The 12,854-nt window shown below is 52.5% G+C and overlaps 1 protein-coding gene and 1 long non-coding RNA gene across 2 annotated transcripts; one reads left to right on the top strand and one right to left on the bottom strand.

Moving 5' to 3' along the window:
• Positions 1-2,029: 2,029 nt before the first annotated feature.
• On the bottom strand, positions 2,030-11,681 carry CA3 (carbonic anhydrase 3). Its single transcript, XM_039841963.1, has 7 exons — positions 11,562-11,681; positions 10,801-10,998; positions 8,574-8,692; positions 7,035-7,127; positions 5,898-5,960; positions 4,195-4,350; positions 2,030-2,996 (listed from the first exon to the last, which is right to left on the bottom strand). The coding sequence occupies exons 1-7, from the start codon at positions 11,593-11,595 to the stop codon at positions 2,877-2,879; spliced, it is 783 nt and encodes a 260-aa protein (XP_039697897.1). The 5' UTR covers positions 11,596-11,681; the 3' UTR covers positions 2,030-2,876.
• Positions 2,993-7,289, top strand: LOC120585563 (uncharacterized). The gene is made up of 3 exons (XR_005648435.1): positions 2,993-3,252; positions 6,279-6,406; positions 6,659-7,289. It is a non-coding gene; the product is annotated as an uncharacterized LOC120585563 (long non-coding RNA).
• Positions 11,682-12,854: the final 1,173 nt, after the last annotated feature.

Raw genomic sequence — 12,854 nt, 5'->3', positions numbered from 1 at the left:
CACAGTTATCATTCTTTTTTCTTCTCGCTTATTCTTCTTCTGATAAAATAACATATTTTGCTCATGTCCAGAATTCTTTAACATAAACATGAAGACGTTAGAAGAGAAACTAACATCTAATTAATTTTACTTACGTGTGGTCTTCAGCGTGGTTTTGGACCATATGTATTTCCATTAAACAAATTTTATTTTTGCCAATTTTTATTTGAATAACTGCCATACTGATTTTTCTCATGTATCCCGGCTTGTTTATAGATAATCTCAACTGTTTTATTTAATTATATGAGCAATTATAGGGAGACATTGAAACCGGCAGTCTTGCATGGTCTATGCAGAATACTTCCCCTTCGTCTATGTAAATATTCACTGATTGCATATAAAAAATGTAGGATCGATGATCCTGAAGAGTCATTTGCCATTTCATAAATATATTTATAAAATATATATATTTCCCATTAAAAGGCACCGCAATATAGTTCCGCCCTGAAAAGCTAGCAGTGCCTACATCGGGCACATTCTTGGTGACCATGCTCAACTCACAGACTTTCAGGGGTGCAGTCACCTGAATCTTATGACACACCTAATTCAAATGAGTTCTTGCCCTATCTCGAAATTTTAAAATATCTTCAATGATCACACTCCGAAGAATGGACAGTGGCTGGTGGGACACATTGTCATTCTGCATCTCCTCCCAGCCACTTCCTCTCTGTGGGCTGTGTGCCTGAAATGCAATTGGTCAGAAGCCTGCGCATGACCAGGAAAACGGCCCCCGTGAGTTAGGACACAAGTGTGGTTTCAGTATTCTAATGGACACTTACAAAACCTCAGCGCTTTGGCCCAGGGAGGAGATGGGAGGAAGTGTCACGCTGGACAACGATTGTGAGTGCTGGCAATGACCCAGCCTGGGACAGGGGGTGGGGACAATGTTCCAGTGAAAAGCCACCACCTGAAGCTAAGGAAATCATTTTCAAAGGAGCTCTGAGTGAGACGAACCAAACTCCAGTGCCTGTTTTCTTCCTGTACCATGTTGCCCGAGATGAATATTTGTCCTGGTTCATCGTTTACTCACCAAATATGTATTGAGTTAAATTCAGTGCTAGGCAGGGTTCTGGGTGCTAAGGTGAGTGTCAGTGTACAGAGGCACATCGTCCCCTGTGGAGCTCGCAGCCTGGGGACTCAGCTCTCCCTGCCCCTGAAGACGTTTCCAGCCTGTCCAGCCTGCATACTTCAACAGCCGCCACTGAGCTGGTGCTGCCTCATCCGTCCGCCCCCACGTGGCGTGCGCCGCATCGGCTTGGCAGCACCCTGGGCACGACCAGTAAGTGCCCGGAGAGAGCCAGCTGTGTGTCGCCACTAATGATGGAAGCTCCGCACCTCCTAATTGCAAGGGATTTAATTAACACATCCAGTTCTCACTGACCAGCCTGGTTTTACTTCACCCAGGTGGTGATCTATTAAATTACTCCAGCCTCCCGGGATCGGTCAGGTGACTTCCGGCCTCCCAGGCCCCGCCTGACCTGACAGCACTTTAATTTCTCAGGGGAATGAATTTATTGCTGCCATTTTCTAAAGGAAGGTAACGTATTAGCCAGCGAGGTGGCGAGAGACACATCGAAGCCACTAACCGCAAAATTAGACTTCAGGACTAAAGGTAGTCACTGCTTTGACGGTCTAGGCGGATGGACTTCCGCAGTGTCGGACCCGTGTCATCTCAATGCACATTTAAAAAAAATAAGGACATAGAAGCCACAGCCTGACTGGACCCCACGCCCCTCAGGAGCACCCACGGTTCTGGTACGAACCCCAAATCCTAAACCAGCTTTGCGGCGTCTGGAAACACTCTCCACTTCACGGCCACATATCCCTCTCCAGGCCTGCGACTTCCACAGGAGCCTTAGGCCTCCAGAGAGGAGCAGAGCCCCGGGCGAACTCTGAACTCTGCCCCCGGGGGTCATCACTACCCCTCCGCTGTAAACACAGACTCACAAAGTTTGCCTTTCAATAAAAAAAACACACACACACACACTGCTCAGCTTCTCTCATTCACGTATTTATTGGTTTGCCGCTCAGGCCAGAGGCTGTGCTTCGGCCGCAGCCCTCCACTCCTGCCTGGTCTAGAGCTGTTAGCTCCGCCCTCAAACTCCACAGATACGGGAGGCAGTTTCTATTTTAACAAGCATGCAAAAACAAAAGAACCAAAGTTAAAAATAAATAGCCCTCCTTCAGGGAAAGACAAATAAGTATTAGGATAAAGTTGACCATCTTTGTGAAGAAGAAGTTAAAATGTTGGGTCAGATTTTTTTAAAACCCCTGGTCACATGTGGGGTTTTGGTTTTTTTTTTATTGATAATCAAAACCGGTCACCTTTACAGTAGCTAGAATTTTAATGAACAACGAACTTGTTGGTTTTATGTAAAGGTTAAAACACGTCACCTCAATTCTCAGTGTCCAGGGCCATGGTAATCTCTGCTGATGTCCAATTGCTGTATGATCTACACACACCTCTGCTCCTACATAATTACTCATTATTTTTTTAAGCTGGACAACTCATAACATGAAAACAGTAAAACTGAACTTCTGTGAAATTTAGGATGACAGAAAAATGCCTAAGAGCCATTTTCCAGCATCTCTACTCTACCTGTTTCCTCTCTGAAACCTCGCGGGAAACGCGACTTTTGCAGGAAAGAGAATTAACTACGAAAGCCAGACGCTTTCCTACTGGGCGCCGTCAGCGGTGACCTTGGTTTCGTGGTGAAAGCGCCTCCGGTTCGTTGCGCAACGTGGAAACCGAAACACGCGTGGCGAGGAGCGCCACGGGCCGGACCGAGCTCGGGCTGGCGGCTGCGGGGGCGGGGGCGGGGGCGGTGGCGGTCCCGTCACTTGAAGGAAGCCCTCACCACCCTGCCGTTGAGGGGCTGCGGGGGCCGCCAGTTGCCCACCAGCGGCACGGGTGGCTCATTCTCGGCGCTGGACAGCAGGCTGCGCAGCTTGGCCATCTGCCAGGGTAGGGGACAGGGGTCAGGCGACAGCGGACCGAGTGGACACGGGCCGCGCGTGCGCAGCAGAGTCGGGGCCCGCTGGCCTGTGAAGACCTGCCTGGGAGGCCCAGCCCAGAGCACCTGCAGCCCCCTCCTGAGCGACGGGGACCTGCCCTCGGCCCACACCGCCTCGCCTGGTTTCGACCAGGGCCGCCCTGCCCCCGGATAAAGTCTTTTCCTGCTGAATTCCGAAATAACGAAGTTCGTCTGAGAGGTCAGTGTGAACCCTGCGCCATCAGTGCAGATAACACACTTGCTTGGTCTTCATCGGATGCGTTTATGGAATAATTTTTTTTTTTTTTTTAAGCGCAGAAAGAAATGAGAGTCCTGCTACATTTCAATGTTTAAGAACTGATTTTTTCAGGGAGAAGAATTTAAGAAATCCTTATCGGTAACGCTGTATGTCTCCGTTTAAGGGTGCGTTTGTGTGTTTAGCGTTTCTCCTTAAGAGAATTTCATTCGTCTTTCCAAATATTTATATCGGTGAACCTGGCGGTTAAATCTGACCTTTGGATAAAAACAACCGTATGTACCTGAGTCCACGCCCGGCCGCAATAGGAAAGCGGCTGTGCTGAGTGAGGGGGTCGCTGGCGAACGGACCGCACTGCAGCGGGGCGTTGGCCGCCTGGGCTGTGGGGCTCGGAGGCGGCCACCTGCTTTCACCCGGGGGGATGGGGGGCGGCAGAGAGGTGCGAGGTGTGGGGCGCAGGCAGCACTGGCTGTGCGATTGATCGCGAGCAGATCACCTACCGTTTCTGGGCCTTGACTCACCTCTGAGAAGCCAGGGGCGGGATACCCCTGAGGAGGATGGCGCACCCCTGCCGCTGGCACCCTCCCCAGGCCCGTGTCGACCCCCCGGTCCCCACACCCGTGCTCAGCGCTCGGGCCTTGCAAACTCACAAAGACTAACGCGTGTCAACCTAAACGCCGAGAGCTTAGCGTCGCAACCACCTTGGACGCCTGGCGCTGACCCCGGTACCTTAGGGAGTCAAGCTTTAGGGAATGGGACGGGCTGTCTGTCCCGAACCAGGGCGGACGACGACAGCTCTGGCGTCTGGGCCCTGCCAGCACCCACTCAGCCGCCGGGCACGTCCGCCTCGGCGGCGCGGCCTGCGGGGCCGGCGCGGTGGGAGCGGTGCCCGCGGCCGCCGCTCACCTGGTCGGAGCTCACGGTCATGGGCTCCTTGAGCAGCAGCCACACGATGCACTCCTCACAGGGCGGCGTCGTGAAGGAGCCGTGGTAGGTCCAGTAGTCCCGGCAGGCGGGGAACAGGCAGGACGGGTCGAAGCGCGTGAAGGGCGCATCCTTGCCCTGCAGGGCGCAGGGGGCCAGCAGGTGCGTGAGTGCGGCCCGCCCCCCGCACCGCCTCACTGGTGAGAGCGAGTTCAAATGCAGCGGAGGAAAGGGAACTTGTAAACAAAGCGCCTTTCAGAGACGAAGGGCCGAGCGGGAAGGGAGCCGGTCCAAGCTCTGACTGGACCGCACAGCCGCGTGACACGGTGCCCCTCATTAACTGTCCCGAGGACTGTTTAGTTCTGCCACTTCTCAGCACAGAGGGGAAACGCAAATCTAAACCGCAACCCAGACGTCTCACATAGTTGGTGCTTTGGTTCTCGATTACAAGACAGGCTCGCTCCGTTATTGCATATCGATTACTGGTGATAAAACGGACTAGCATTTGATTAGAACTGTCTCACAGACAAGTAAATTGAGTTTGTCAATTAGAAGAGTCTACTGGTAAGATGACAAATGCCGGGGAGAGAGGGTGACCCCAGGAGCAGACGCGTACCACCTCTGTGAGGGTGCGCGTGCGCGCGCGTGTGCACACCAGGACCCAGACATGTACTACCTCTGTGAGTATGTGTGTGGTGTGTTGTGTGTCTGTGTGGCGCGTGGCGTGTGTGCATGTGTGCTGCATGTATGTCCCTATGTGTCGGTATGTATGTACATGTGGTGCGCCGTGTGTGTGCATGCATTGTGTGTGTGCATGCGTTGTGTGTGTGCATGCAGTGCAGTGTGTATGTGCATGCAGTGCGTGTGGCCATATATTACACGCCGCGATGGTATTATTAATACATGGGGAACAATGTCTTTGTTATGGGTGTGTGCACATGTGTTGTGTGTGACACGCCACAGTCGATAATAATATGTGCATGCAGTGTGTGGTAATACGTGCATGGGGGAATTATTATTATTGCACATAGGGTATTATGCGTACATAGGGTGTGTGCACATGTGTTGGTAATAATATTACATGCTGTCGCGTGCATGCATGGGGAATTGTTAATAGTGCATGGGGCGTAAATAGTGCATAGGGTGTGTGCACATGCGTTGTGTATGTGCTGCGCGGTGTGTCGTGCATGAAATTGTGTCGCGTGCATGGGTGTGTGCACACATCTGCGTTGTGTGTGTGCATGCAGTGCGGTGTGTGTGTGCATGCAGTGTGTGCGTGCATAGGGTGTGTGTGTGCATGGGGTGTGTGTGCGCATTAGGTGTGCGTGCATGCGTTGTGTGTGCTGGGGTGTGTATGTTACTTAGAAGGGCAAGAGAATGCACACACGCCCCATGCACACACCCCATCCCCATCTGTGGGGATCAGCCACTCAACTTCTCTCTCATCCACTTCATTGAGAAAGTCATTCTCTAAAAGACTGTGAGGATTCAAGAAGCTAATGTATGTGAAATTGCTCTAGCAACTACAAACCATACAACTATAACAGCATTTATTTTCATATATACGCTCAACATATTCATCAAACTTAGTAACAGATTTTAGGTGAAAGAAATACACTTGAAATGTAAAGAGAAAAAAAATGACACACTGCTTTCTATTCTCAGAGAGAAAACGATGTTCTTACCTTGGTCTTAACTTTGTCCATTGCGTCAAGGAGTAGCTGGAACTCGCCTTTCTCACGCCCTATCTACAAGAAAGCAGAAGACCAATCATTATATGTTTCCCTTCTCCATAATTTTGAGGTGTCTTAAAAACTGATTTTGATCCATCCATCTGCAACTAGTGTTTATAAATCTGCCAGAAAATTGTGCACTAAGCAAAAATATAAGTTTATTTCCTCCCCCTCAAAATTTTAGGGTATATATTTTCTGAACTAAACTTGGACTCCAGGCCTCTGAAGTACAAAACCGCGAAATTACATGTTCATCTATTTCCATGTCCTTGACCTCTGCAAAGTCCTTCCGCTTTTCCACTTTTTCTTTCTTTCTTTCTTTTTTTTTTACAGAATTCGAGCTAGGATGGACTCAATGTATCTAAAACTAAACTCGTCTTTCCATTCAGACCCACCCCACTTCCCGGTGTGCTGTGTTCAAGGCCAGAAAATGGTCCAGTGAGTTAAGGACATGAAACAAAGTAGGTCATTCAAAAAGAAAGAAGCTGGATTTTCACCTCTGGCTTAAAATCTAGATTATGTTACTAGTAAATTCATGTGTTAATGACACTAAGTCCCCTCTAAACCGAGGCTGGCTCAACAACACACACATTCCAAGTGCTGTCTTATCCGGGGTCATGTGAGCGAGCGGTGGCCGCCCTAAGCCACAGGGATGTGCAGCCAGGCGCCGCACACCACGGTGGTTCCCAGCCTTGTTTCTTTCTGGTTTCCAGAGCAATGGAAATGGAAAAGTGGGAAAGGATCACGAAAATGCTGCCCTCGCCCTCACCGCCACCGTAACGAGCTCCTTCGAAGACTCTTGTCCCCAAGCCACCCACACGCACACATGCTCTCACAGAGTGCCACATCCCGAGAACCGTCAGCCGTGCTGGGGGTCCCGGAGCGTGGCAAAAGGGACTTTTTTTTTAAAGGGAAAGCAAAACATTTGGAGCTGATCTTAGCAAAAATATCTCGATTCGTTGAATGAATAATGAAATCCATTACTTTCTCCCCTTCAAACAAAAGGAGGACGTGACTCTCATGCTACCCTGAGCACTGATAAGAAAGTAAGTTTGGAAAGAACACGTATGGTCAATTCTTGCCTTTTACCTTCAGAAAAATGCCGACCACAGCTATCCCGTCTGGCTGCTTCAGAGCTTCTCCAAACGTGTTATACTTCGGGTTCCAGTGGACCAGATGCAGCTGCAAACACAGAATACAGATGATGAGGTACATTCCTAAAACGAGAAAACCACTGTCAGATTATTCGCAATAAACCCGGGAATTACATTGTCTGAGGCCCCTAACCACTCTCCTAGAAGTCGACAGCATTCTATTAGCATCCCCTATTTTGGTGACGTTTTTAATGGTTCAAATAAAGATTTAGAACTTGAATAAACAAGGAACGAAAGTTGGACTTTTTGTTAAACCAATTCGAAAGATTTTAGTTTTGCATAACATGACTCCTTGTTTTCTGACCAAATCTAACAGTGAAACACAGCTATACGCAGGAACCTGCTAATATCCTAAAGTCACAATTAATTAGGAAAAAAGGGAGGAAAAATAAGGGGGAAGATTCTTGAACGTCTTCGTATCTGCCTCCTTTGAGCAGCCCGTGGTAACCTTGTCTTCATTTAGAACACGGGCTCCCGTTAAATTAGGCAAATGTTCCATAATGAGTTACTTAGAAGGGCAAGGGAAAACAACAGTCCATAGCGGTTAAAACGATTTCATGCTGGATCAGAAGTGTGAGAGAGCGCCATGCACAGAGGTGGAACTGTGAGCCTCGCCCACGTGTGTAAGGAGCACACTCAGCCTCGCCGGCCGGTGGGGAACATGGCGAGGAGCGTTCGCAGTAACAGTCAGTCTAGTAATCTAGCCTGCCCCTGGCTCTCCGGCTGGCCTGTGGAGAGATGGAATGATCTCGGGAAGCGTTGTGAATCTTCCAGAGTAAGTTTGAACAGCGGGGAAGCTGCCTAAGAGAGTCCCACAGGGCCCCCAGGCTGCCGCCGCAGCCTACCTCCGGGGCTTGTCCCCTCTCAGAGACTCGGGTTTCTGGCGGGAACATGCAGGGGGCTTATCTTATTTCTCAGTCATTTGGGTCCTTGATCTGAGCTACAAGTCATGCTTTTTTCTTTTAATGGGTTACCTGAGACAGAGAGTTTCGTGTGTGTGCGTGTTAAGTCTGTGTGTGTGTGTATGATCACACGCACCCCCGTCTATAGGCACACCTGTCACGAGGAGACAAGAACATGAGCCTTCACCCACTTACTAGATGTCATTCACTGTTAAAGCAGCACACTCTTGTTTGAGATAGCGTAGGGCAGGGGTGGCTGTGACACCTGCGAAGCCCTTCTGCGTAGGCAGAGCCGCAGGCCTGGCGCTGTCCGCCGGGTGGCTTCCTAACGGGACTTTTCTGTGCCTCGGTTTCCCCACCTGTGGCCTGTCTGTAAAGCTGCCAGGGGCCCCAGAGCTCGGCACAAGTGTTACCGGCCAGCCTGGAACGCTCTGCGGCTTCATCTCGCCTGGACCCAAAGACTCCAGCTCTTCCCACGCTGCAGGCCGGGAGCAAAAGCGGCGCATGCGGCTTGGCGAGAGTTCAGTTTTCACCGTGCGAGACCCGGAGTGGGCGACAGCGGTGCCACCTACCTCGGCGGCGAACTTGACTCCGTCCACGGTGTGCTCGGAGCCGTGGTCGTCCGCGGAGCCCCAGTGCAGGTGGAACTGGCGGAGCCGGTAGGGCCCGCTGAGAGGCCCGCCCCGCAGCACTGCGCGGGGAGAGGCGGGGTCAGCGCGCCCTGCCCCGACCCCGACGGCGCCCCCAGGGCCAAGGTGACGCCGCGGGGGCCCAGTCTGCGGACGAAGGCCGGGCGCGCTGGCCTCCCTCACAGAACCAAGTCCCTGGATGAAGGCGAACGAATGGTTTCTCCCTTCTGCCTTATTCGTTTGCTCGTTTTATTACTCTCAAAACGTCACGTATGCGAAAATAAACGTAGGAGAGCAGGTGGGCAGTTAGGATGTAGACAAACCACGTGTGGGCCAGCCGCGGGGTGCAGTGGCAGGAACGCGGGGGACGAGGGACTGTAGGTCCCGGTCCCCTCACGCCCCGTGGTACTCGTGTGTCCTCGGGCAGGTGGCTAAACCCCTTTGAATCCGTTTTTGCATCTTTAAGAAGGTGATGGTAATACTAACCTTTCGAAGCTGCTGTGAGGATTGAACGGATGAAGGACTAGCACGGGGGTCACCGTGCCCAGCAGGCAACGGCCGAGCCAGTGCCAGCTCCCTCTCCGAGTCTTGCCACCAGCACACTTTCTTGAAGACCAAGCGAGAGCTTTAGTCCACGTCTATTTTAGACTAGGTCTGTTGGGCTCAGATGGGATGCGGGGAGTGAGGGATTCCAGGCAATGGATCCGTGTGGACGGATGAACTAGGGGATTCTCGGGAGCACTGATTTGACCTTGTTGCCCAAACACCTCGACCCCGTCGCTTAACTTGGTTTCACTCCAGCCAGCCCGGGGTCACATATTTTCTAAAGGATAATGGAAACTATGCAGAAACCTTAAATGCAAGATTTCACAATTTAAGCTAGATTGAAATAGAATCCATCAGGTAGCTATTCTAGAAAGGGCTGAAATGCTCACTGAGGGCCACAGGACACCCTCACACAGCAGAGCGCATCTCCCATGAGCTCCGTCATGCAGAAATGACTGGTGTGATTTATTGCATTTTTCTGCGGGACCACTAGGGACATTTATTATCTGGACATGTGCATCCAGTTTATTAGGATGAACCCCATGAAACTGTCAATAGTCAACCGTTTTGCTTACAAAAAGAAATGAGATTTTGATGTTGTCTAACCTAATAGATACTGTTTAACTTTGTTGTTTATCCTTCAAAATGGAACTTGATTTAAATGGAAAGGGGAGAAAAAAGCAACAGGAACATGAGATCATTAAGAAAACATAAGAAAACATAAATTTCTATGCTATTCCTTCCTCGAAACCTCCTCGCAGGTTTACGGCATCATTGAGGAGATTCACTTATCTACATCCTAAGGATAATTTTAATGTTTTTACAGATGGAGTCATAAAATGGATTATACATCTAACACCACCATATTCAAGGAAGATCCTTATTTCATTCACAGTGGAAAAAAAAAGCATTTCTAACTAGCCTGCTTTTATTTCACTGATTTGCTTAATAGTGTAGGTAAAATGAGATTTTTTAAAACGTGGTTTTTCACTGTCTCTCACACACACACACACATCATCATCATCATCATCATCATCACCCAAGAAGAAAGTGCTGGATACTTCAAAAACACTCACCAAAAGGATTAATCAGATAACTCCCCCTCACCCCCAAACATCAGGGCCTGACTCCTTCCCTGTCTGCCCAGCCTCGGCCCCACCCACGGGGAGTGGACGGGGAGTGGACGGGGAGTGGACGGAGCCACCTGCTCTGTGTCTTTGCCACTTCCTTGCTCTGTGAAATGCATCACTGTGACTTGGGAACAAAGCCTTGCTCTCCAGACCGTGATTAAGAAGCACAGCGAACCCCCCCCCGCCCCCCACGCGGGCCATCGGAGCCTGGGGACACTCACTCGCCCTTACTGCCACCACTTGCCTGTTGAGCGCCATTTCAGGAATGCGCTGCCACCTTTAGCGTGGCATAGGGCCACGTCACAGAAGCAAAGTGACCAAGGCTGGACCGCTTTGAGACATGCTTCTTCGGTGCATAAATACTATTCTCACGACTAGAGCAAAGTCAAGTGTCGTCTCCATTTTCAGAGATGAAGTGTCCCTGTTCCCCATCGTTACTTTTGTCAGTAGGGACTTCGAAACGCCCATGTGCTCTACCCAAAGGTCATACTTACTTGACCTATCAAAAGTATCATCAAACACAACCCTGCAGGTCTTCCCGTTGTTCAGGATGGTCTTGCAGGAGCCCGGGTCATAGGACACCGAAAAGGGCAGCAGAGAGGGGTCGTGCTTGATGTCCTTGGTGTGCAGCTCGATGGGTGACTGGTTGTTTCCTTTGGCGATCGGGTAATGCTGGTGCCAGTGGTCCGGGCCTAGGAGATCAAGGTGAGGGGACTGATGGATTTGGGGGCGCCGCCCAAACCCTCCGTCTGATTGTGGGCCCTGTGAAAAGCTCCGGGATGCCCCGCGGTGCAAAGCTTGGCGTTTGGGACCCGCGCACAGGTGACCCCTCCCCTGGCTCCAGAATGCGGCCTCAAAGGCTTCCTCTGAAACGGACTTATCCCCGTTTTCCCAGCGCCCCCCTCGGGGCGGAAGCACTGACACCTGTGGTTTGCAGAGCGCGCCCGCGCTCCCTCCCCGCCGGCCAGCCCGCGGCGCAGGCGGGACACCGGGCCGGGGAGCGGAGCGCTGCCCAGCGCCACGAAGCCAGGGCCCGTGGGAGCGGCCCTCCTGGCCTGACGTCTCGGCCAGGACACTGTGGTCCTGGGCCAGTGACCCGGCCTCTCTGCGCCTGTCGCCCCACGAGTAATGAATGACAGCTCCGCGCCCGCGGACCGCCGGGACGGAGGCTGGGGAGCCTCGTAAACGTCGCGCGCCCCGGACCCCGCGCCCGCCCCTCGCACACACGGCTCCCGCGGCTCGGTCCCCGGCTCACCGTTGTGGCTGGCGTAGCCCCACTCCTTGGCCATGGCGAGCTCTGGCCGGCCGGCTGCTGCCCGCTGTCCGCGCGCAGCCCGCGAGCTCGCCTTTTAAACTGGTCCCCCGCCCTGCATGGCCTTATTAGGTCCGCAGGGGCGGGGGGCTCAGCTGGCTCCGGGTGCTATTCGGGGGGTGGGGTGGGGTGAGCCAATGAATTCCCAGGGCTGGACAGCTGTCGGGGTTGCGGGGGGGGGGCGGAGGTCCCCCCACCCGCCTCGTCGCGTCCCCCGGAGCCGGAGCCGCAGGGCTGTCCAAGCCCGGCGCCGGGCGCAGGGGCGGCACCTTTCGCCCGGTTCCCCCTGCCCCCTCCATGCATTATTATTTTTTTGTTTATTTATTTGCGGGGACGGTGTGTCGCAGGCTGTGCGCGCCCGGGAGGGGGCCGCGCCTCCGCCCCATGGCTGCGCCCCCGCGCGGGTGACGCCGGCTGGAAGGAACTCGCTTGTTGGCCTGGCGCGTGTGCGACTCCCCTGCAGGCAACTTGTAAAGTTCTAGGGCCAGAGGAGGGGAACGAAGGCCGGGAGGGCAGGTCCCCAACGCCCTTATCCCTAGTCTGAGAGCGACCTGTCCTGGAGCGCGGCACCCGGCCGCGTCCCCGCCCAGACCTGGGGTCCCCCTGGGCTGGGACGCGGGCTGGGTCGCCGGAGCCCCTGGGTCCGCGTGAGCACACGGCAGGGGCGGGGAACTGAGTGACCCCACTGCCTGAGCCGCACCTCCACTCCCGAAAGTCCAGGCTTCTGCGTCGTTTTGAGAAAGGCCTGAGCAGAAAGTGGCCTGTTGTTTGAAACTAAAAACCTCACTCTGCCAGACGACGCCCTGGACGTTTGGGAGAAAAGGAAGAGCAGAGGGTTTCCAGACTGCCTGCATTTTCCCTCCGTCTTCCAAGTTGTTTTGCAACAGGATAAACGGGGGGGAAAGGAGCCTGACTTCCTGGGCTTGTGCAGTGTGCACATGTCAAAGATACATGTTTACAGGTCCGGTCATCGCTGGCATTGGAGCAGTCCGCGTAGGAGATACTTATATTCCAAGAATACATTGTAAAGTTTCTTCTTTGTTCTGGGTCAGTAATAACTTTATTTTTAAAAAGACAGCAAGGCAAGTTAAGCCTAATTTCAGTGCTGTCTTGAGCAAGATTGCAATGTGCATACCCTAATTTACTCTGACTTTGACTGATGCTGGCGTTTTGTGTTTGAGGATTACCAGCCTTGAAAAGGAGCTCTCTCATCATGGTAAAGCTAGCTCATCCACC

The sequence above is a fragment of the Pteropus medius genome, unplaced genomic scaffold (assembly GCF_902729225.1).
Source record: "Pteropus medius unplaced genomic scaffold, Ma_sr-lr_union100, whole genome shotgun sequence".
Classification (NCBI taxonomy): domain Eukaryota; kingdom Metazoa; phylum Chordata; class Mammalia; order Chiroptera; family Pteropodidae; genus Pteropus; species Pteropus medius.
The sequence above is the reverse complement of the archived record's forward strand: the minus strand, read 5'-3'. Positions and strand labels throughout refer to the sequence as shown.